General features: G+C 54.9%; 1 protein-coding gene across 1 annotated transcript in view; it reads right to left on the minus strand.

The window, feature by feature from the left end:
* The window catches only part of WNT7A (Wnt family member 7A), a 65,419-nt gene that overhangs the window by 36,871 nt on the left and 5,147 nt on the right, over window positions 1-23,401 (minus strand). The window contains exon 3 of the mRNA XM_060163862.1: window positions 5,974-6,245. Coding sequence (XP_060019845.1) covers window positions 5,974-6,245 — 272 coding nt within the window. The remainder of the gene's footprint in view (window positions 1-5,973; window positions 6,246-23,401) is intronic.

A 23,401-nucleotide genomic window follows, 5' to 3' on the forward strand; every position in this document is an offset into this window, starting at 1 on the left:
TTTTGCTCCTCTTAAATGCCTCTGTCACCAGACAGAGCACCTTGAGGGCAAGAAGCACGGTGAGTTCATATCCTCACTGCCCCAAAGGTGGGAAAGAAACGATTCAAAGCCACAAAGATTCCACCATCCAAAGATTTCAACCCGGGGCTTCCCTGGTGGCGCAGTGGTTAGGAATCCTCCCACCAATGCAGGGGACACAGGTTCAAGCCCTGGTGCAGGAAGATCCCACATGCCACGGAGCAACTAAGCCCGTGCGCCACAACTACTGAGCCTGCACTCTAGAGCCCACGAGCCACAACTACTGAGCCCACGTACTGCAACTACTGAAGCCCACGCATCTAGAGCCTGTGCTCCACAACAAGAGAAGCCACCACAATGAGAAGCCCACGCACCGCAACGAAGAGTAGCCCCCGCTCACAGCAACTAGAGAAAGCCCGCACGCAGCAACCAAGACCCAATGCAGCCAAAAATAAATACAATTTTTTAAAAAAACAAAGATTTCAAACAGCAATTTAAAGTTTTCTTATTGGCTCCTTCGCACTACCACCCACTATGAGCTATACCTTCAACCGTTAATAAGAAATACAATTCAAAGTTACTCCAGTGCAAATTTCTTGTGAATCATTTTTTGTTTGTTTCTTAAATTGCAAATTTAAAATTTAGATTAACTCAAGTTAATCTAAAAAAAAATGACTTCATTAAAATGTACCTATACTTAAAAAAAAAACAAAAAGATTTCAACCCACCGCTTCTGACGCCTCTCTCCCTCCCAACCAAAGATCCTGATTCCAAGCCCCCCATGTGAGGGTGTAAACCTAACATTCTACAGTCCCAACCTGAACCGTCTGTGATTTCAATGCCAAAATACCATGGCCCTAAAATTCCAATAGAGATAGACTCTGATTCAAAAATCACGTCCCCAAAGGACCTGTTGGCTTCCCCCATTCCTGTCTTCTACTGTGACCCCTCTGATTCAACCCTGCAGACCACACAATTGCACAAGACAGTGCCGGGGGGAGGCAGGGCACAGACACCCCCAGCCCTGCGGCCATATCTGCAGGTGAAACCCTGGCTCTGCCTGGGCCGGACCCAAACCGGAGACCTGTGAGGGCAGGTGCCCCCCCGCGGCATTATTCCTCTTGATCTGCCAGCTGAGTCGGGGGCACCCTGCCACCCCAAGGGCCGCCCGGAGGACAAGCCCTGAATCTCCGCTCACTCAGCGGGCCACCACCTCGGCTCTGGGACACGCACCCCTTCCCCACCTCCCCCTCCCCCTTTTCTCTCGCACCAGCCGCCAACAAGTCCCAGAGCCTGTGGTCAGGTTGAGTCTTGTCTTCTCACAGCAGGAGGAGGGAGCCGGTGATAAACACATCTGTGATCCTTCCCGAGACGCTCAGCCAGGGGCGGCTGCGGGCCGGCCCCTCTCCTGCTGGTTCCAGCTCCACTGTGCATGGGGCCCACGGAAGCCTGTTGTGGGCAGAGTTTCTGGAATGGGGTCCCGTGCCTTTGAATAAATGGCAGGCCGCAGGATCCTGGGGGTCTCCAGTGTGTGCCCTCGCCTGGCCCTGACTAGCACCTGGGATCCACAACAGATCGAGGATCACAGTGCCATTTGACAGATGAGGAAACTGAGGCCCCCAGAAGGGATGGAACCCAGAGATGATACACACTGAGCCTTACCTTCCCCAGGCTAGGCGGCTGCCCTGCTCCTGGCCGCTCGGATCTGTGTCTGGGCCCTTGGGGTGCCCCACGTCTGGGAGCGAGGGGCTAGGCTGGGAGACCACCTTCCTGCCGTGCCCTGGCCAAGGGGTGTGGCCACTGCCCTGCATAGCTGAGGGCCAGTCGGGATCCTTTCTGGGCCTCTGTTTGCACCCCCAAACCACAAAGGGGCTGGACTGGTGGTTAATCAGGCCTTTCCTGTGTCCACTGGGGAGTCCCAAATTCTACCTCTTGGCTCTGGAAAACATATAGTGCCTGGCTGAACTGCCCTTCCAGGAGGTGACCCTCAAGCGTCCTCCTGAACCAGAGTGGAGCTAGGCAGCAGGGGATGGTGGGAGTGCAGGGGGCACCCTGAGCTGGGAAAACCATTCCTGCTCAGAAGTGTCAAGTGAGGCCCAACCTGCGCACCCCACCAAGGACGCCCACACCCCGTTCCTGACACCGCCCAAGGCCTCGCTCTGCTGCCCTGGAGTCAGTCTCTGAGACTTCTGACCCGCTGCTCCAGAACCATCAGTGGCTCCCCAGTGACCGTAGGGGCCTCAACCATTCACTCCGTACGTACATAGAGCGCCTCTATACACCAGGCCCTAGGGTGCAGCTGTGAATGTGATGCATGAGGTCTCTGTCCTTAACAAGCTTATGATCTGGGGAGGGGAGAAGGCCTCGGAACAAGGCACTGCCCGGGGAAAGGCTAGGAAGGGGTTGAGAAGGAAGCCTCTCTGAAGAGGGGATATCGGAGCTGGAACTCAAGCAGTAAGGACAGGGCAGCCCTGAGGGGAAAACTCACGGCTCTCACTCCCTGGCCTGGAAGGTGACCTTGCAGCCCTCTGGCTGCAGCCACCCCTTCAGGGACTCACAGACCAGCCAGTCTGGGCCCCTGGACTGGCCCCAAGCCCCTCCTCTGGGCCTTTGGCCACTACCTGGGTTGCCTCTACCTCTCTTCTCTGCAAGCCAAACCTCACTCATTTTCTGGGGTCCACCTACTCCAAAAAGGCCCCTGAGGTTGACCTTACAACATATGATGGTCCCATCATCTGCATCACCCCAGAGCTGCCCTGAACAGCAAGCACAGCCCTCAAGCCTGCTGGCGCTGGTGGCTCAGGAAACCCTCTCCCATGTGGAGAGAAGGGAACCCTCCTACTGTTGGTGGGAATGTAAATCGGTACAGCCACTATGGAGAACAGTATGCAGGTTCCTTAAAAAAAAAAAAAAAAAAAAAAAGAACTACCAGGGCTTCCTTGGTGGTGCAGCTGTTGAGGATCCGCCTGCCAATGCAGGGGACACGGGTTCGAGCCCTGGTCCAGGAAGAGCCCACATGCTGCGGAGCAACGAAGCCCATGCACCACAACTACTGAGCCTGCGCTCTGGAGCCCATGAGACACAACTACTGAGCCTGCGCTTTAGAGCCCACCAGCCACAACTACTGAGCCTGAGGGCCACAACTACTGAAGTCCAGATAGCTAGAGCCCATGTTCCACAACAAGAGAAGCCACCACAGTGAGAAGCCCGTGCACTGCAACAAAGAGTAGCCCCTGGTCACCGCAACTAGAGAAAGCCCGCGCGCAGCAACGAAGACCCAACACAGCCAAAAATAAAATAAAATAGAATAGAATAAAATAAAATTAAATAAATAAATAGAACTACCACATGACCCAGCAATGCCACTCTTGGGCATATACCCGGAGAAAACCATAATTCAGAAAGACACATGCACCCCAATATTCACTGCAGCACTATTTACAATAGCCAGGACATGGAAGCAACCTAAGTGTCCATCAAGAGACGAATGGATAAAGAAGATGCGGTACATATATACAATGGAATATTACTCAGCCATAAAAAAGAATGAAATTGGGTCATCTGCAGAGACGTGGATGGACCTAGAGACTGTCATACAGAGTGAAGTAAGTCAGAAAGAGAAAAACAAATACCATATAATATCGCTTATATGTGGAATCTAGAAAAATGGTACAGATGAACTTATTCGCAAAGCGGAAATAGACACACAGATGTAGAGAACAAATGTATGGACACCAAGGGGGGAAGGGGGGTGGGATGAACTGGGAGATTAGGATTGACATATATACACTACTATGTATAAAACAGATAACTAATGAGAACCTGCTGTATAGCACAGGGAACTCTACTCAGTGCTCTGAGGTGACCTAAATGGGAAGGAAATCCAAAAAAGAAACCCTCTTCCGCCTGATGTGCGTGGGACCTTCCTTCCCCCAGCTGAGCGCTCTCTCCCTTCATTCTCACTGTGGCTGGACCAGGTAGCCACACAGGAGGAAACAGGGGGAGAGGGAAGCCACTTGTCCCTCTCCTGTCCACTCCCAGGGATGAGAGCTTCAAGGCCAGGAGGGACCCCATGACCTATGACCTCAGCCCTAGGAAGTGATCTGACCGTAGCAATCGGGAGGGATGAAGAGCTGAGAACCCTGGAGGAATGTGCCGCCCTGAGCAGGAGCTTCCAGCACAGGGCAGGGCCGGCAGGGCCTTGCAATCTACCCCGGCCATCATCCTAGGACAGACCAGGTGAGCAGCCTGCTGCGTGACTCTCCGTGGCCGCCTGGGAGGCTCTGACACACCAGATGGGGCCGGAGGCTGCAGAGGAGGGAGGGAGGGAGGGAGGGAATCCCAAGGCAGGAGGAAGGGCTGCTGGTGCCTCCCATTCGTCTGTACACGGGTGGGCAAGCCACCCCCCAACACCACTTACCAGACAGCTCCCTCCGTCGGTCTGGGGTCACACCCACCCCGTGCTGAGGACCAGCTGTGTGCCAGCCCTGGGGAAGGGCACTCCTGCCTTCTCCCCGCGAGGACACTCCTGCCATCTCTGCTTCCTTCCCGGGAAGAAGCTCGGATCGGAACCCAGGCAGCCCACTGCCAGCCCGCACTGTGCAAAGGACACCAACCCGAGAACCAGACGCCAGGCTTCACACCCTGGCTTTGCTCCCGATTAGCACGTGACTATCCCCCTGTGCCTCCATCTCTTCACCTGCAAAATGGGATAATGAGGCCACCGTTCACAGGGACGCTGTGAGAAGCACAGGGAACTCAGCTTGTCCTGTTTCATGCACAGGACTGAGCGAGAGGACTGCTGGCCCACGGACGTGTTCTAGCCAAGCCAGGTCAGCTGGCGCCCAAATGGGCAGCTCCAGGCCCACCCTTAGCCAGCATGTGTGTGTTTGAGCTCCTCTAGCAATCCTCTTTCTTTTTTCCTTTTTCTACATTTTTTAAGAGTCACTGGTGATGACCAATTTTAAATGCCAACGCCTAAAAAAAGAAGTGCTTGTGCATGAAAATCGGGGTCTAAAACCAGAGGATGAGGCCACCCTGGGCCGGCATTCCCGCACAGCCTCCACGGGCTGGAGCCAAGCTGGGGGCCCCACGGACGGGGCCTGTGTTCCTTGGTCTCTACAGCCCTGGGCACGGTTTCCCCCATTCTCTTCACCGCTGCTCCTGCCTGGCCCCCCCAGTGGTGCCCACACACACCCTGTCACTGCAGTGGTCCGTCCTCCACCCCGGCGGCATGGAGCCCTCCCTCCCTGTCTGGCCTGGCCCATCAGAGCCCCTCCTTGCCCAGTACCTCCGGGGCCTGCGGGTCCTCACACAGGCAGGACCCACCCTCCTGTGACAGCCCCATCCCATAGGCCCTCACTGCACTCTGCCGGCAAACCTGTCTGCTCCCTTGCCTCATGGGATAGGGTGCCCATCCCCTTTGTAAGCCAGTCACCTCCATTAGAAACATCCTGGGACAGCCTGGACTCTCTTCTAAGCTGAGCCCAAAATCTAGGAGGATCTGAGGAGGCGGTGAAGAGGGAATGGTCACCTCCATTATTTTGAGCTCCAGATCTTGGTTAAGGTGACCAAGGATACGTCACCAACCCTGGCATCTGCCCTACAGCAATGACTCCTACTGCACTCACCTCAACTCCTCCCCACAATCAGAGTTTTGTACAGCTGATTTTGTGGGCCCGAGGATGACAGTTCACATCCGTCCCTCTTTCCATCTTGCTGAGTTACATCCAATGTTTAAACAGAGATTCGATTATTCAACCTTGTCGGTAACTGACAAGTGTCATGCCACACAGAAATCCTGACCAGCAGCAAATCGACAACAGATGCAAGCAGAATGAGGCTACGGGCAGAGCCCTGTGGCCCACCGCCAGACACCCAACACCAGTTGTTATGAATAAGCCATTTTGCAGCATCTCTGCAAGAGCCGCCCGGCTCCCCTCCCTAGCTGCCTACCTTTCGGCCTGCCTCGTTATTGTGTAAGTTCATGAGAGTCCGGGCATTCTGCTTGATCTCCCGGGCATCCACAAAGACCTTGGCGAAGCCGATGCCGTAGCGGATGTCGGCAGAGCAGCCACCCCACTTCCAGCCCTCGTCCCGGTGGTACTGGCCTTGCTTCTCCTTGTCGCAGCCGCAGTCGCTCAGGTTGCCCTGGGTGCAGGCAGCAGTGATGGCGTGGGCCACGCCGGCTGCGATGATGGCGTAGGTGAAGGCGGCCTCCCGGCTCCCTGCGGGGACAAGAGTGGAAAGGCTGGGCTCAGGTCCAGGGCGTCCTGGGATGGGAAGGGAGGCTGAGCTCACTGTCGGGGCACCACAGAGACTGACTGAGCGCCCGTTCCTCACTCCGAGAAAGCTCCGTCCCAGGCACCCCCATCACGCACATCCCCGTTGAAGCCCCAGTCACTGAACGCCCTTGGGGAGTCGACGGGGCAGCGGAGGAGAGAGGCTGGAGACCAGAAGAGGGACTCCTCTGTGGATGACCACCCACTCCCCCCAGGCTGATGTGGCCATGCCCGCTGCCCACACGCACAGCACTCGTGGCACCTGGTGACAAACTGTAACGCAGCACTCTGACCACCACAGTGCACCCAGGCTCTGGAGCCAGAGGCCTAGGCTGAAACCCCAGAACATCGGTCTGTAGCTCTGTCACCTTCAGCCGCCACCACCCCTTCCCTGTGTCTCAGTCTCGTCGCTGGAAAGTGGGGACCCTTTCTCACGGGGATGATAAGAGTAGAGTTTGTCCGTGTGAAGCTCTCAGCGCCCTGCCTGGCTCGTGGCACCTGCCTGACACAGCTGCTCCTGTGCTCGTGGACTTGCTATCGCTGCTGTGTCACCTGCTGTCTAGAGGTCTGGACCCCCGTGGCCCCCTCACTCGACTGTGAGCATCTCCAGAGAAGGCTGGGACCTGCATCCTCGGGACTCCGACTGACACAGGGGACAAGGGCTGCGGGAGGGGAGAGGGACTGCTCGCGGGCAGGCAGGAGGGACAGGACAGCAAAGGGTCAGTAGGGGCCTGGGGAGCTGCTGAGGTGTCACTTCCCCGCAGGGCTTCCCAGCTACGTGGAGGTAGAGATGGCCCTGCTGGGGGGCTGGGAGCCACATGTTAAGAATTTACAAGGGCCCTGCAGGGCAGTGCTGAGCTGTTGAGTGGGGTGGAAGGGTCCTGAGTAGCTGGGGTGCAAGAGTGGGGGGCGGTCACTTAGGCCTGGTGCAGATACGCCCTGCCACCCAACCTCCCGGCCTCCCTGGGTCCCAGAGCGGCACCTCCTGCCGGGATGGAGATGAACCCAGACCCCGTGCCTAGTGTGGGCGCTCAGCGCGTTCGCTCTCGGAGCCAGGGTGGGTGCGGGTCAGGGAAGCACCCTAGAGGAAGAGGCCCCAGGGATGGAGAAGTCTCTCAGGACACCGTCACCCCGACTCAGGTGGACCTTCTCACCCGTCCCTCCTTCACTTCGCAGCCCCTCACCCAGGCTGCTAGGACGCCAGCAACCTGCATGCCGACCCCCGGCCACCGCATCCGCACCCTGCAGACACGTAGGCCTGTCCACCTGCTGGACCGACGGCTTCACTGTGCCAACGCCTGGCCCTGACATTCCACGGCGACCCTGTTAATACAGGGGTGCTGGAGCCCATACGCCCGGATTCAATCCCAGCTCTGCCACTGACTGACCATGACTTGGACCAGTTCCTCCTCCGCCAGAGCCTCCGTCTCCAGGCACCAGCTCACACTACTGAGAATCAAACCCACGAGAAAAGGATACACGGGAGGAACCAGGCGACAGTGAGATTAGACCCTCACAGACATCAGAGAAAGAATCATCAGGTGCAGAGTACACAGAGAATAAGATGGGGGAGGAAATCTCTGTTCTACCACTTTCTAGCTGTGTGACCTTGGGTGAGTCACCTAACTGCTCTGTGCTCCAGTTCCTCCTCTACAAAATAGGATAACAACCGCTCACTTTAATTAGGGAGGTCGAGAGAACTAGAAAGAATTAACAAAGGTAAAGCATTTAGCAAAGGGCCTGGCATGAGACAGTGGCCCCAAATATTAGATTTATTATGATTTCTATTGACGATGGTAATAACGGTCCCTTATAAGAAGGCTGTGAGGTATGGAGTAGGAGTTTTCATTTGTTGAAGAAACTGAGGCCAAGAGAAAAGTCTGGTTCACCCAGGCCACCCAACTGGTGGGCAGCAGCGCTGAGCTGCAGTCGTGGCCTCTGGACACCCTGTTCAGACCAAGAACTTTCTCCGGGGAGCAAATGACTGCAAAGCGCAGCGGCCCCACTGGCAGCCTCCGGCAGCTAACGGGAAACTGTATCCCCTTTATCAGACTCAGAACAGAGCAGCAAATTGAGGAAGGGTCGGAGCCTGGCCCGCCACCTGAGACTTGCCCTTCCCCCAGGCTCTTCCCTGGGGGTGGGGGTGGGGACAAGTGTGTGAGGTTCTACCACGCAGCAGGCGGAGGTCCCAGGTATCTCTGAGCCCTCTGAGCAGCGCAATGCAGATGGCTTCTGCTCCTACCCAGGATCCCCCAGCACATCCCAAGGTGAGTGGGAGAAGGGCGGCTGCACCCGGCACACACACAACTCCCTTGAGTTCAAGGTGCACTCCTAGACCAGAGTGAAGTCCATCCTGGGCCATGGCCTTCCCTTCCCACCAAGCTGGCCCTCACCTCCGCAGCACCCACAGCCCCCGAGAAACAGAGGGACCGTTATTCTTAGCTTCTGAGCTCCCCGGGACCCAGGTACTGGCTGTTGCAGTCCAACGCTTCCAGATGCTAAAGGGTCACTGCTGACCCCTGCCATTGACCTTGACCTGGGCCTTGCCCACCAGTGTTAGACTAGGACTGCCCAGTCCCCATACTTCCCCCTCCTCACTGACCACCAGGAAAGCTGCCCTGGGCAGTGGGCTGGCCGTGTAACTAATGTCAGGCCTGTCAACCTGTCTAAGCCTCTGTTGCTACCTCCATGAAATGGGCTTAGCAGCATCACGGGCTGGTGAGTGGACAGCGCCCGGCATGGGGTACGTGTTCCGTAAACACTGGCCGCTGCTACTGTGATCACGATTACCACCAAGTCCGTTTTGCCTCGTTGAGCTCCAGGATGCACTGAAGGACACGATAGCCTCACACAGAGGCCAGTGTGTGGGGCTGACCCAGACTCCGGCTGCCCAGCCAGACTTGGGGGGTCCCGAGGGAGCAGGGCCCATGCCTGTCTGTCTCCCGCTGTTTACAGTCCCCACGATGGTGTGTGACAGATAAAGGAATGAGCAGACCTCACTGCCAACCCCACCCCGCCAGAAGCTGGGTGACCCTGGGCAAGTCACTGGGCCTCTCTGATCCTCCATTTCCGTATCTGTGAATCTCACCCAGCTGGCACCCAGCGGGTGGGGGTCCCAGGTATCTGTGAGCCCTGGGACCAGTGCATGAAGAAACGATAGTGAGTATTATAATAATTACAATGGATGGAATTACAGGCCCCCTGAGAGGTACAGAGAGAAACTCCCCCGCTTCAGTTTTCTCCACGGCCCTCCTGCCATTTTAGACTTATTTGTTTGTCGTCTGTTTCTCACACCACAGCCACCACTCCTGCTGCCCCTACAGCATAATGCCCTTGAAGGCAGCGCTTTGTCATGTGCCCTTCGTGTCCCCAGGGCCTGACATGTAGGAGGTGCTCAGTGCATATCTGTTAGATGAATAGATGGATAGATAAATGAATGAATGAATGAACGCTCCAAGCAGTGGCCAAAAACCAGGTGAGCTTCATTTAGTGCTTATTACTGGCCAGGCTCCGCGCTAGGCGCTTTGGGAAAGTGTTCTGGTCACCTGTTTATAGGGAAACCAGCTGACTGAGGTTCAGAGAGGCTCTGACCAGGCAGGTGCAGAGCAGCAATGGGCTCCACCCGTTCAGCATGACCTCCCCCAGGGCGTCAGGACAGAGTCTGCCCAAGGCCTGGGGTTTCGGGGCTTTTCAGTGCGGGCAGAGGGTAGAAGGAAAGTAAGCTTTGTTAAGCACCTGCCAGACCCACCCTTGGGGGTGTTGCCCAACAGCCCCGTTCAGTGGCCACCATTCTCCACAGTGTTACCGATGAGGAAACCGGGGCTCTGAGGAGTAAACTGATTCACTGAGGCCACCAACCCAGAAACCAGCCAGAACTGGGATTCCAGGCCCAAGCTGGCAATGTCCTCCCTCAGCCCCTGCTCCAACCACCCTTCCAGCTCCTCGCTGCGTGGCAAAGCCCACGGTCGAGAGAGATTCCTTTGCCTTAAGGCAGCAACCCTGATCAAAATGCCTTTATTTCTGCCATTCAACTGTTACCAGTTAAAACATCAATAAATTTATAGGACGCATTCAAATAGGATGGCCTCCTGAGAACAGGGTTTGATGGCAGAAAGAAGGTAGATGAGCATCCCAGAATCTTACCATCGCAGATTCCTTGCGTGAGAGGCCATCTTAACCTCCATCTGTCCATGCCTCCTTCGCCCATCCCAGGTAAGCAGCAGTTCCTTACTGTATCTGTGGGCAACTGAGGCTCGAGGAGGTGACTTACAGAGGCAGAGCCAGGATGCAAACCTAGGGGTCACAGGCCTCCAACCACTGCGGAGGACACCCCCGACCCTGACCACGCTCGGAGCTCCCGGGACAACCCCACCCTCAGCCTGGGGAAGCCCCTCCAGTTGGGCAATTTCCCGAAGCTGTCTATTTGTCTCTTACTGGCTGTCTGCACGGGCAGTTCTAAGGTGTGTCTTATTGCTGCAGAAACAGAATGAGGTGATGGTCCCAATGGCACACGGTTCATAAGAAGAACAGCAAAGTCATAAAATGCTTACTATTTGCCAGTCTGTTTCCTAAGCACTCAATACAGATCAATTCGCTTCACTCTGGCGACACTATGAGGTGCGGAGCATTTTTATCTCCATTTTACAGATGTGGAAACTGAGGCCCAGAGAGGCGTGTACTCTGACCAGGATTCAACCCTGGTCAGCCTGGTTCCAGAGTCTGACGCTGTCTCCTGCCTTAAGGTTACGACACCCACCCCAGTCCTACTGACTCCTGGCCCAGGCTCTTGCCCGACTCTTCCACATGGGGCCAGTAAGCAGAGGACACTGGGCTTGGCTTACTGCCCATCACTGACCATTGCCCCTCCAAGAACAGACCTAGCCCCCTCCTGCCTTGACCACCTATCTCTCCCTCCTGTGCACGAGCAGAGGAAGAACCTCCATCACACCTTGCCTCTCCTCGGCCCCCCTGACCGAGCCACGTGCCCTGTTCCTTCACTCAACAGATATTGCTTGAGCACCTACTATGTGCCAGGCACTGTGCTGGGGGCTGGGGAAACTGAGAGGAGGGATTCAAACATGGCCTTGGCTTCTGAGGGGGCAGAAAGCAAGACACATCACTCACTCAGCGGCAGCGGAGGACTCTGCAGACGCAGGACAGGGAGGTGACGGGAGCAGGGACCACCTGGGGTGGGGACTTTTGAGCCGGGAGGAGCCAGCCATGAGGCTGTCTGAGGGGAGAGGGGGCTCCCGACTGATGGGCAGACCCTGCGGTGGCCCTGACCCGGCCTGGGCAGTGGCGGGAGCAGGTAAGCCCACGGGGGTGGGAGGAAGTGAGGCTGTTGGGGCAGAGGCAGGTCCTGCAAGCCCTACCATCCTGCCCCAGCACAGGGCCCTCTGTGCCCAGAACCAGAGAAAAGTCTCCCAGAGCCACAGACATAAGGCCCATGGGTTCATCCTGGAACAAGAGAGGTTCACAGAGGCCGGGAAACGTGCCCAGGCTCATCAATGACTCAGCAGCGAGACCTGGGGGATTAGGACCAGGGTCTCCTGGCTCCCAGCGTGGAGTCCTGCCCTCACCTCCACCACAGCTTCTTTCACTCTCAATCCACCTGCATCTCCAGGTAACTTTCCACGCAGAAGCTCAGGCAGCCTCAGCTCAGAACTTGGGTAAGATGGAGCCTATTAGTCCCTCCGCCCTGCTCCTTACTCAGGGCGGGGTGACCCTGAGCAAGGATGCTGGCTCCCCGGCCTCAGCTTCCCCACCTGTGAAATGGGATCCACCAGGAGGACACGGCCAAGCTGCCCTGAAGACGAAACGAAACCTCTGTGTACAGAGAGGCCCCGTTCCCCAGAAGGTGCTTAGTAAAGACCGTTGTTATCACTGAGATGAACCCGGGGAGCCCGGCTGACGCCCTCCCCACATTCCAGCTCCATAACGACCCCGGCGGGTACAGAGGAAACAAACTGATGTCCAAGCCTGCCTGAAAGATTCCATTCCACCACCCTGTGCAGCCACTGCAAATGGTTTGCACCGGAATATTATCTGGGTGTATTTACAGTATCTTACTGGAAACCACAAAGTGCATTGTATTTTTTTCTATTTTGCTATTTAAAGCCAATGGGTCAGAGGGTGAGCAATCTGCAGTGACACCAGCTGAAATATATGATGATTTGGAAAATACACAGACGGAAAAAGGTTGCCTTTGCCAGCCCCATGGCATGACACTCACAGCCCTTCTGGGCTCAGAACGCCACATCTGGCTGTCTTCGAGCAGAGGAACTAGGGGGCCTCTGGATGAAGAGACAGAAGAACGGGGGCTGCAGGGGGCACGTGTCTGGGCGGGGCCTGGCTGACGTAACAGGCCCACAGAGACGGACTCTGGTCTCCCAGCCCCCGCCCTTCTCTCCCACCTCCGTTCTATCCAAGCGTCTCTTCCCAGCAAGGAAGGCCAGACCGCACTGCTTGCCACCCGCCAAGGGTCAACAACCAACTTACAGAAGATTATTCAAATACCTGAGTTTTTTTTTAATACTTGTACAGAGGAGAAAATAGGACCATGAGTGTATTAAAATGTAAGTCAAAGTAGCCATATGATTGACTGATATCATGTAAACTGTATCTTTCTTTTTCTGATTTAATAAAAAAATTTTTACAAAAAAAGTGCTCAGGGCATTCCTTCCTTCCTCCAAGCCGTCCTGCCTCCAAGCCTTTCCACACGCTGCTCCCTCAGTCGGTAAATGCCCTTCCTCTCCCACGGGCTTGGTGAAAGGCCATGTAGCTCAGTGGTTTCAGAGCAGGGCCCTGGGGGGCCAATCAAGCCAGGTTGGCAGCCTGGCTCCACTTCCCCGGGGGGAAGGATCAGGGGTGAGTTGACTGACCTCTCAAGGCCTCGGTTTCCTCCTTTGTAAAATGGGAATAATAAAGCACCTGCCTCCTAAAGTCATTAGGAAGGTGAAACAAGCCAAGACCACACCTGGAAGGGATCAGTACGCAGCAGCTCTTACTAGGCGTGCCATTGGTTAACTGTGTCCATCAAGATACTGCTCAGGGTCCCCTGTCCGAGGGCCTTCCTGACATCCCCTCCTCGGCTTTCGGCTCAGCACCTTTGCCATCCTTGCTCTGTGTTAAATTGAAAGATCAGTCTCTCCCCACAAGGTTGTGAGGACCCGGATTATTCATCTGCGAAGCCTCGACAGTTGAATGAATGAATGACTGTGCATGTAAAGGCGTGGGAGTGTGGGAGTGTGTGTCAAATATAAGAAAGCTGGCAAGAGAATGTTCTAACAAAAGACTCATCTCAAAGAATGGTGTCAGGAGAGCTAAAACCCAGGATGAACTGAGGCTTGCAAAAAAAAAAAAATGCACGCGAGACAAAAAGTCCTTTGTTAGCTGCGTTCTAAGCAAGAATAGGGAAAGAATAGGTCTTTTGCTCCGGCAAGATGGCGTATTGTTAAGAAATGGCAGAGAGAAAGTGGAGCTGGCCTGCCCCTCACTTCTGTGTCTCTCACCGGAAAGGTCTTCAAATCATCCCTCCAAGCAGTCATCAGCTCACCAGACATGTGCTCCATCCACCTACCCTGCCCGAGACAAACGAAAAGACGGAACCGCTGTGCGAGGCGTACGGATTCTCAGACCTGGGATCCTGGGCCCAGCCGGTCACCCGAGGGAGAGGGGCGAGCTGCTGAAGTGACCACTCGGGAGGAGAAGCGGTGAAACGGGACAGGAGCGGAAGCCCAGAAATGCATCCAAGTTCCCCGGTTGGTAGACAGAAGAGGGTGGCCCCTAGGGCCTGAATCCTAGGTCATCTGTGCCCTTCCCTGGAAAAATTCCACAGGGGAGTACCAAACAGGAGGTCGTGAGTATGTGAAAAAGAATGCAGCCGTCCCCAGGAGCACACATCAGGAAATCACCATTTCTTTGTTGATAATAATGCTAGACTCATAGCAAATTTCTATATGTGCTAAGAATTTGATCATCTTCCCACATCCTGTCTCTCCCCAGAGACAAGGGAGAGAGATTCTTCGGACAGCTCCCCTCCCAGGCAAACCCTGTGGGATGGATTTGTCTCCACTACTCTCTCCAGCCTCTTTCTGCCCTCCCTGCCCCCCAGCCTGGAGCCAGTGCCCAGATCACTCTGGATCCCCGGCTCTGGCTGGGTCACACTTGCAAGCCTGCTGCGGCTGCCCATCCCCACCACACCCTTCCTCTCCTAGGCTGTGGCGGCCCATTTTAAGTGACCCTGTAGGCAGCCTTCCACGCTCCAGTCCAGTGCCACCCGTGCCCTCTGCTCTTCTACCAGACCCCTCATTCAGCCCCGACTCTGCTGTCTGTCCCCAACAGACGGTGAGCGCCCCGAGAGCAGACCCTGTGGCCGATTCATCAGCCACTTACCACGCTGAAGATTCTAGTAAACATCTGTGGGACCAACGAATGAGTGAATGAATGGGTGGACATACTGTGGGTGGCAGGGGGGTGTCCCATGAGCACTTAACTTACATCAATTCAACCAAATGCACCCGGGGAAAAGTAAATTTAACATACGGTACGTGTGGGAATGTAAGTCGGTGCAGCCTTTATGGAAAAAGAATATGGAGAGTCCTCAAAAAATTAAAAATAGAATTAGCATACAGCAATTCTACTTCTGGGTATTTAGCCAAAGAAAATGAAAATGCTAACTCAAAAATATATTTGCATCCTCGTGTTCACCACAGCACTATTCACAATAGCCAGGACATGGAAACAACCTGAGCCCATCGACAGATGAATGGAGAAAGAAGATGTGATACACACACACACACACACACACACACACACACACGCATATGTGTATATATATGTATATACACACAATGGAATATTATTCACCCATAGAAAAGAAGGAAATCCTGTCATTTGTGACAACATGGATGGACCATGAGGGCATTATGCTAAGTGAGATAAGCCAGACACAGAAAGACAAATACTGTATGATCTCATGTATATGTGGAATCTTAAAAAAAAAAAAAAAAATTGAACTAAAAAAATAGCGTATGAGTACCTTGGATGGGGTGCGTCTTCATTCTATATATTTGGTGCGTTACTGTATATATGTTATATACACACGTGAATGTCTTCCTACTTGTATAGAAAACTACGTATTCTGAATTTTGTGGCTGATTTCAGGGACTTTGCAGAGTGACGCTGACTCGTATAGATCTCATCGTCCACGTCCATATCAGATACTGGAACATGCCTCCGCTGTGCCCTTGCGGAAGGAGGTCGGACTTGGTGGTGGGTAAATATACTCTGGGTGGATTCCTGGTTAGTCCAAAAGCCACAGTACGAGCATGGCCAATCTGTGAGGGTCTCCAGAGCAGCGTTTCCTGGTGTGGGTGCCTTGGAAGAGCAGCTCCACCAGATGGCCAGTGAGTCTGAGGTCAGAAGAGTGTGGACCTCCAGGGAAGCCTCCTCAAGCTGCTCTCTTGTCTGCAGGACTTTTCAGAGCCTTTAATACACTGGCTCTCTCTCAAGCAGGGAGTAAGGCATGCTGAGTTCCCAAATTGACCATCCAGGGAGCCCTCCTTTTTACCCCAGAGCAGCGCGTGGGGGTGGGGAGGGATAGAAACCAGTCCGCTGAACAGACTGGGAACAGGTCCTCTTGAGTCACGCCATGGAGGGGGGATCTCCCCTAGGCCTTGACCTACTCAACATTTGATCCCATTTGAAGCCAACGCAAATGTGGGAGGAGAGCTAACAGAACGCTGGCCTAACATGGATCAAAATGCTCACATGCAGGAATGAACGATCAGTCTTGTATTTTGGGTCAGAAATGGAAAGCATTCACTCAACAAAGAGAACAGAGTGCTTCCTATGTGTGCGGTGCACCCAGACCTGCGGCCACAAGACTAACAAGACCCTGGAGGGCTCAGAGCAGCTGGGCGTGTAGGGTAGAGAGGAGCTGGCCTGCCAGGGGGGCGAGCATCTCTCCACGTGTTTCCTGAGCATCTACTGTGTGCCAGGCCATGGGCCAGGTGCTGGGGGTCACAGAGAGAAGAAGACTGACAGGTCCGGGCTCCATGGACTTCCCCACAGCCAGGGACCGATGGCAGACACACACAGCCTTGCAAAAGTATGCAAAGTCACTTCTGGAAGTGGTAAGTGCTATAAAGACAACAGCACAGCATGACCTACAGGGGAGGCTGTCTCGGCCAGGTGGTCAAAGGAGGCCTCCTGGAGAAGGCGCCGTCTGGGTGGAGGCCTGCATAATGCTGGGGTATGCAGGTTACCCACCATCGCTCAGCAGTTTCTCCCTGTGGCCCTTCTGCTCTGACCTCTGCTCCAGAAGGAGCTGGGGCGGGGGTCTGCACCAGTACCTGGGAGTGCACCACATCCACTGAGCCCTTCCGGCTGGAGAGACTCAAGAATAACATAGCTGTGATTTATGGAGCACGTCCTGGGTGCCTCGTGGGGTGTAAGTAATCTCAGCTGCCCACACCTGCAAGATGGGTATATTATCATTGCCGGTTGGTCCTGGTCCACAGCCAGGCAATGGGGAAGCTGGGAAGAGAAGCGGCAGGTAACTGCAGGGCTGAACTATAATTCTGGGCGGCACAAATGAGCAAATAAATAGAGGATGTGCCCTGGAGTAGTAAGTGATGAGGAGAAAAACATGGAAGGTGAGGGGTAGCTGGAGAATGGAAGGTCTACACTACACAGGCGGTCCTGGTGCGGGGCTGCCGTGTGAGCTGAGGGTGGAAGGATGGGAGAGCACCCAGGCAGGAGACCAGCTGGGCCAAAGGCCCTGAGGTGGGAAGGACGTAGTCACGTGAGAGGGTGGGAGAGGGTGGCAGAGCTGGGGTGGAGAGGGGGTCGGGATGCAGGTCACGGAGGTCAGCAAAGCACCAGGGGACCTGCTGGCATTTTATTCTCAGAGCGAGAGGAAGGGTTTCACACAGGGAGACACCGTGGTCACAGCGACCGTGGGGAGACTCTTTGCTGGGTGCCAGGTGGTTGGGGGGGTACATTAGGGGGCTGATGGAGTTGGGTGACAGCTCTCTGAAGATGGAGATTTGAACAAGGAGATGATGGGGGAGGTGGTGAGAAGTGGACAGACTGGCGGATACACTTTGTAGAATCAAAATGATGAGCTCAGGTTAGAAGTGGGACCAAGAGCTTCTCCCCTTTCTACTCCACATCTCCCTGTCCTGCTGCACCGGGAATAAAATCCGGGGCATCCCCAGGTCCTTGGGTTCCTCTTCGTAGGAGACAGGCACGTGGGCCTCCTGGAAGGGTGAAGGGGCATCCCCTTGGGGCCCTAGCCCACCAGGCGCTAGGGTCTTACGTCCTGTGAATACTGCTGCCACCTGACAAGGTGGGCTGCGTGACTCGGATGTCAGTGCTCGTGTGGCTGCCTCAAGCCCACCAACAAAACGAGGTTGTCCAACACACGGCGGCCTCAAGAATCTCACGTGTGGCAGAACCATACAAACAAGAACCCCTCCAGCAGCAGGGAACTCGCCGGCCAACTCAGTCTTGCCACAGAACACCCACGTGACTTGGTCAGCCTCCACGTGGCTCTGAGCTGAGATGTAGGTGGACATGCGTCCTTTCAGGGATGGAGAGGACCCATGAGGTGATGGACCCAGAGGAAGGGCTGCCTCTGCTCCTGGCCCTCACCCACCGATCCTCCACGAAAAGATGAAAGACAGGGGTGTGAAGCCCCATGGGACCCACCCTCCCTGGGGTCCTGCCTGATGCAGCCCTCACTCTTCTACCTGTGACACGAGCACACACAACCGGATGGAAAAACAGGCAACGAGCACGAATAGGCAACTCACAGAAGAGTCAACCTGCACGGCCAGTAAACATAGGAAGGGATTTCAACCACACGACTTCTCAGGGAAATGTAAATCAAGAGGACAGTGACGAAGCATTTTACACCCATCCCCCAGGCAAAAATGAAGACGTCTGGGCAATCCCGTGTGTGAGCGAGGCCGAAGGTCAACACTGCCGGCTGGGGGAGTGGCACGTGGCACGGTCACTGCAGAAATCAGGCCCATCCTCATACCCTGTGACCAGCAATTCCATTCCTCAGCATACACCCCAGAGAAGCACACACGTGGGCCCCGGGAGACGCGCACAGGGAGGCCCGCGGTGGCACTGTGACAGCAGGTGCTCAGAGACAACCCAGATGCCCCTCAACCAAGGCATGGGTGCACAGATGGGGTCTATTCACCACAGCTGAAATGAATCAACAACAGCTAAGAAGAACAACACAGATGAGCTTTGTTAATACTGAGGGGAAAGAAGTAAATTCCAAAAGACTGCCTATAGCGTGATGCCTTTTCTCTGTAAAATTAAACACAACTCAAACTAAATAATGTACTTCTGGGGAATATATCAGTAGCATAAATTAGACATCAAGATTCAGGATAGAGAAAGTGTGACTTGGGAGGCGGGAGCAGGAGTTGCCTGAGGGACGTTCACAGGGGTGCAAGCTACCGGTCCTTATTCTAATTGTCATGCTGGTGGTGGATTCAAGGGGGAGTTCATTGTTTTATTTATGAAAATGAAAAACCTGGAGTGGGGTGAACACCTTTTTGGGTCCCCAAGGGCCACACTGAGCCTGGTTAGCAGTTGATAAACTTGTCGTGGGGTCACATAAGCCCTGGCATTTAAGACCCTTGAGAGCTGGCCTGTCACCTCACCTGAGGCTGCAGACCCCCGCTCGCCATCCCCTTAGCAATCACACGTCGTCTTTGTCCTGATGTTCCCTCTGCCTGGGATCCCATTCACTGACCCGTGAAATTCTTCCCACCCTTCAAGACCCAGACCAAGGCCATCTCCATTGGTCCAGTCTGCTCTTTCCACCTGGGAATCTCACCTCCGAGCACACACCACAGCCCATATGCTTTTCCCTAAAGTGCAGACCAGGCTGCTCTCAGGCTGCTTGTTATGGGCTGAATTGTGTCCCCCCCCGCAGAATTCATATGCCCAGCCCTAACCCTCAGTACCTCAGAATGTGTCTGTATCTGGAGATATGACTTTTCAAGAGGTGATTAAGTTAAAATGAGGCCATTCAGGTGAGCCCTCTTCCAACCTGACTGGTGTCGGTAGAAGAGGAGATTAGGACACACAGAGACATCAGGGCACGTGCACAGAGGAAAGACCAAATGAAGACACAGGAAGAAGGCGACCCTCTACACACCAAGCGTAGGGGCCTCAGAAGAAGCCAACCCTGCCAGCACCTTGATCTTGGACTTCAGCCCCCAGGACTGTGTGTGGAAGTCGCCCCGCCTGCGGTCGGTCCTCATTCCGGCCGCCCGAGCTGCCTGAAAGCCCCACAAACAGTCCCCCTCCCTGGGAGATGGTGCAGGTGTGGCTCCCAGGCCTGGACAACAACAGCCCTATTGTCAGTGGTCCCTGTGATGGTTTGGGATGGACACACGCCCAGAAGTCAGGCCCCAGATCCAATCAGAGTGAGCTCCAGGGCTCTTGCAGGTGCTGCCACAGAAAGGTCAGGCTCTTTCCTGCAGGACCTGAGCCTGGAGGTTGACCCCCCCCCGACAGACACCTTTCTGCCCCACAGGAAGCTGATGCCAGCTCACATCCCAGGGCTCCCCAAGTCGGCACCCCGACCTTCAGTTCCCGAGGATGCACAATTCCCCTTCCCGCCTGAGGCAGCTTGAATTGGGTTTCGGTTTCCAGCATCCCCGAGGGCCTTGCCTGGTCCTGCCCTGGGGCCCTCTCCTCAGATCTAAGCAGTAAAATCCAGAACACTCAGGAGGGGAGACAGAAACATAGGCAGAGTGGGGACCGGACTGGGCGTGAGGAGGTGGAGAACGGTGAGCCTTTGGGTCTCAGCATGGGATGCAGAACCCGTGAAGGGCTGCTGCCCCCCACCAATGTCAATCTCCTCCTTCCTGCTCCGTCACAGACCCTTAGCTTATCTCACAGCCGCTCAGAATTAAAAGAAAAAAAAAGACTACATTTCCCAGCTTCCCTTGCAGCTAGGTGTGTCATGTGACTAGGTCCTGGCCAATGGGAAGTAGGCAGAAGTGTGGGGTGGAGCTTCTGGGAAGTCTCTGCAAAGGCCAGTGATGTGTTCTGTGTCCAGAGTGTGGACTTGATGGCCAGAGTGCCCAAAGACTACAATCCTGATCCCTCGCCCCTACAAGGCAGCCCCAGCTGGCTGGTCATCCCAGAAAGAGGCAATCCCATGAGGGCAGAGCAGTGTTGAAGAGCCTGGAAAGCGTAAATCTGAGCTTTGCTTCTTGCTGTCCTGGAGCAGGTCGCCTGTTTACACATGCGGAAGCCAAGGCTCAGAGGGGAAGTGACTCCTCAGACTCGCAGGGGTCTCCTCTTGACCTCCCCTTCCTCTGCTCCCACTGCCACCACCTGAGAAAGCCAGACCAGGGTAACTCCTTCCTAACCAGCCTCCAGATTGTCAGTCTCGCTCTATCCTGGCAGCTCACGGCCAAAACGGGTCTCCACTGCTACCACTTTGCCACCTCCTGCCTGGAAGACTGGACCAGACTCCTCACTCCCACACTTGCCCCTCCACTCACCAGAGGAAAATCCAAACCCCGGGCTTGGCCTGACAGGTGCCACAATGTCTGCCTCCTGGCTCCTTCTCTGACCTCTGAGTCTCTGTACTCCAGCCACGCCAGCCTCCGTGCTGTTTGTCAAACCACCAAGCGCATTCCTGCCTCAGGGCCTTTGCACCTGCCGTCCCTTTGCCTTCCCCCAGACACCTCCCTCACAAATCCAGAGGCCTTCCCTGACCACAGAGGCTGAAAGGGCAGCCTCCAGCCACAGAGAAATTTTTGGTGAACGCATGAGTGAGTGAATGAATGAATTCTGTACCCACTCTTTAATGACTCTTCCAGAATTCCCATTGGACTGAATCACATAACGTTGTTATTTTTGTGGGCCTGAAACCACTGACTTGTGACAATTTCATATAGTGCAACCTTACTTTGGCAGTCATGCCCCTGCTCAAAGTTCCCCGTTATCTCCTACCACCTAGAAATAGAAACTGCGAGCCGTGACCCCACACACCTCCAGGCTCTGGCTCCCACTCCCCTCCAGGTCCCGCAGGCCTGCTGTCCAGCATCGCAATCCCAGGGGTTTTCTTGGCGCCTCTGTTTGCTTAAATCCCCTGAAGCCATCCTACCCAAGTCCTCCTCTCAAAGAATGCTCCTTGCCCCAGGCCTCTGCTCCTGCTCAGTGTATACTGGTATTATAAACTGGTGGGGGCTTCCCTGTGGGCGCAGTGGTTAAGAATCTGCCTGCCAATGCAGGGGACACGGGTTCGAGCCCTGGTCTGGGAAGATCCCACATGCCGTGGAGCAGCTAAGCCCGAGTGCCACAACTACTGAGCCTGCACTCTAGAGCCTGCGAGCCACAACTACTGAGCCCACGAGCCACAACTACTGAAGCCCACGTGCCTAGAGCCCATGCTCTGCAACAAGAGAAGCCACGACGAGAAGCCCACACACTGAAACGACAAGTAGCCCCCACTCGCCGCAACTAGAAAAAGACCACTCACAGCAACAAAGACCCAACGCAGCCAAAAATAAATTAATTAATTAAAATTAAAAAAAAATTTTAATAAATAAATAAACTGGTGGTGCATACTGGCGGTATTCCCCCACCTCAGCCTGCAACGGATCCCTCAATCCTACAACTCTGGGCAGCTGGGGGCTTCTGGACAGCAGGGACTCCTTCATCCCAGGACTCCCTGCACTGGAGCCCTCCTGTTGCACCCTGGCAGGCATTGTCACAATGCCACCAACAGGCTAGCTACTCCAGGACTGCGAGTGATACTGGGATCAGCCCAGTCCTAGGAGACCCTGCCACTCACTTTTTGCTGACCTTGGGCAAGTCCCCCTGAGCCTCAGTTTCCCCATATGTAACATCTCATATGTCAACAAAGACACAGCTCAAAATAACGCCAGAGCCCAGGCCTGGGTCCCAGAAACAGGGGGCATGGGTGTGAGCAGGAGAAGGCAGGAAAACCATAGCAACCACAAGGGAAGGTGCACAGGATGGTGGGAGATGATACCAGGCAGAAGGAATGCGTGGAGCCGAGGCCCCCAAGCAGGACCCAAACAGTGCCGTGTGCTTGGGAAACAGCATGAGGCTGGGTGGGCAAGGGGGACAGGAAGGTGGGAGCGGATGAGGACAGAGGGCAGCGGCGGACCAGTGAGAAGTTGGGATTTCATTCTGAGGCCAGGGGGAGGCTCCCAAGGAGGTTAAGCAGGGAAATGACAGAATCTGATTTCCACTTACAAAGGACAACCCTGTCCGCAGGAGGGTCTGCAGGATGGCCGGAGGCTGGGAGGTGCCACCTGTGTGACCCGAGGGGGAGCGAGGGAGGGCACGGAGCAGTGGCCAGACTTGGGGTGGATCTTTTCAACATGAACTGGATTTGCTGATGTCGGGGCTGAAGGAGACAGAGAACCCAGGGGTGCCCTGTGAGCAGTCGAGCAGGCTGGGTGAACCACTGCAGCTGAGGGACCTGAGGCTGACCCGACTTTCAGGGAAGTTCACTGCTCGATTCAGCAGTGAGGTTGCAGGCTTTCCAGCCCCCCAGTCCAGACGCATACAAGCGAGAAGACATACAACATGGCCTTCCCCACATCGACCGGGGCATCCTGGCAACCAACATTGTTCCCGTGCCCTTTCCACCAGGCTTTTACACCATTCCCATAAAACAGGGGTTGAAATTCAAATGCCCACAGTGGCCAGGCAAGGCAATGCAGAAGGGTGGGGACTGTGGCAGTGAATGGGCTGCCCAGGTTCCACCTAAAGGGCGCTGTGTTCTCAGCTGCAGCCCATTAGTAACTAAGTGGACACAGGTGTAAGCTATCCGTAGATCTGCCAATTTTTCAAAAGAAGCCAGAAGTCCATATTTTTAGGCAACAGATAGTTTCTAAATTTGGGCTTCAATTTAAAAAACAGTATCAGTGCTGTATCAGCCAGTTAGCATTTAGGCCACTGGCTGCTGGTGTGCAACTCTACTGGGAACGGCTGGTGGTGGATTCCAATCGGAGAGCTGACCCTCGTCAGCAGACCTAAATTCAAGTTGTGGCACCTGCGGGACCCCTTACCTCGGG

Source organism: Lagenorhynchus albirostris, chromosome 10, assembly GCF_949774975.1.
Source record: "Lagenorhynchus albirostris chromosome 10, mLagAlb1.1, whole genome shotgun sequence".
Classification (NCBI taxonomy): Eukaryota; Metazoa; Chordata; class Mammalia; order Artiodactyla; family Delphinidae; genus Lagenorhynchus; species Lagenorhynchus albirostris.